The 428-nt window shown below is 61.9% G+C and overlaps 1 protein-coding gene across 1 annotated transcript in view; it reads left to right on the plus strand.

Moving 5' to 3' along the window:
* Positions 1-208: 208 nt before the first annotated feature.
* DIABLO (diablo, IAP-binding mitochondrial protein) overlaps positions 209-428 on the plus strand; it is a 12026-nt gene continuing 11806 nt past the window's right edge. The window contains exon 1 of the mRNA XM_015567261.1: positions 209-226. Within this exon, the coding sequence (XP_015422747.1) occupies positions 209-226 (18 nt within the window). The remainder of the gene's footprint in view (positions 227-428) is intronic.

Raw genomic sequence — 428 nt, forward strand, 5'->3', positions numbered from 1 at the left:
TGCAGCTGAGCGGTGGGGAAAGAAAGCTTTACTCCATCAGCCCATTAGCAGCACTCCAACATTAAAAATGCAGGAGGTGGCTGGGAGGAGCGGCAGGGGAGGGAGACTCACGCAGCAGCGGAGCTGGGAACCGCTAGGCTGCTCTGCTGTCCAAGCCCAGATCCTGACTCGGCGCTTGAGAACGAGGGGGAACTTTTGGTTTAAAAGAATGAGCATCCAGGTGGTGGTGAGGCCAACATCTGCGCTTTGGGCTTCTTAGCCTTAGGGCGGTGTTCACTCAGGAGGGCAGGACCTCCCCCAGCCACCTGCGTCCACTAGTGTCCGCTGGAGGTTGGCCGCGGGCGGAACCGGCGCTCTTCCTACTCAGGGTCTCCCGGCTGCCCGTGCCCGCAGGTCTTCGGGTCTTCGGGCCTCCGGCGCAGGGCGAT

The sequence above is a fragment of the Myotis davidii genome, unplaced genomic scaffold, assembly GCF_000327345.1.
Source record: "Myotis davidii unplaced genomic scaffold, ASM32734v1 scaffold223, whole genome shotgun sequence".
NCBI classification, from domain to species: domain Eukaryota; kingdom Metazoa; phylum Chordata; class Mammalia; order Chiroptera; family Vespertilionidae; genus Myotis; species Myotis davidii.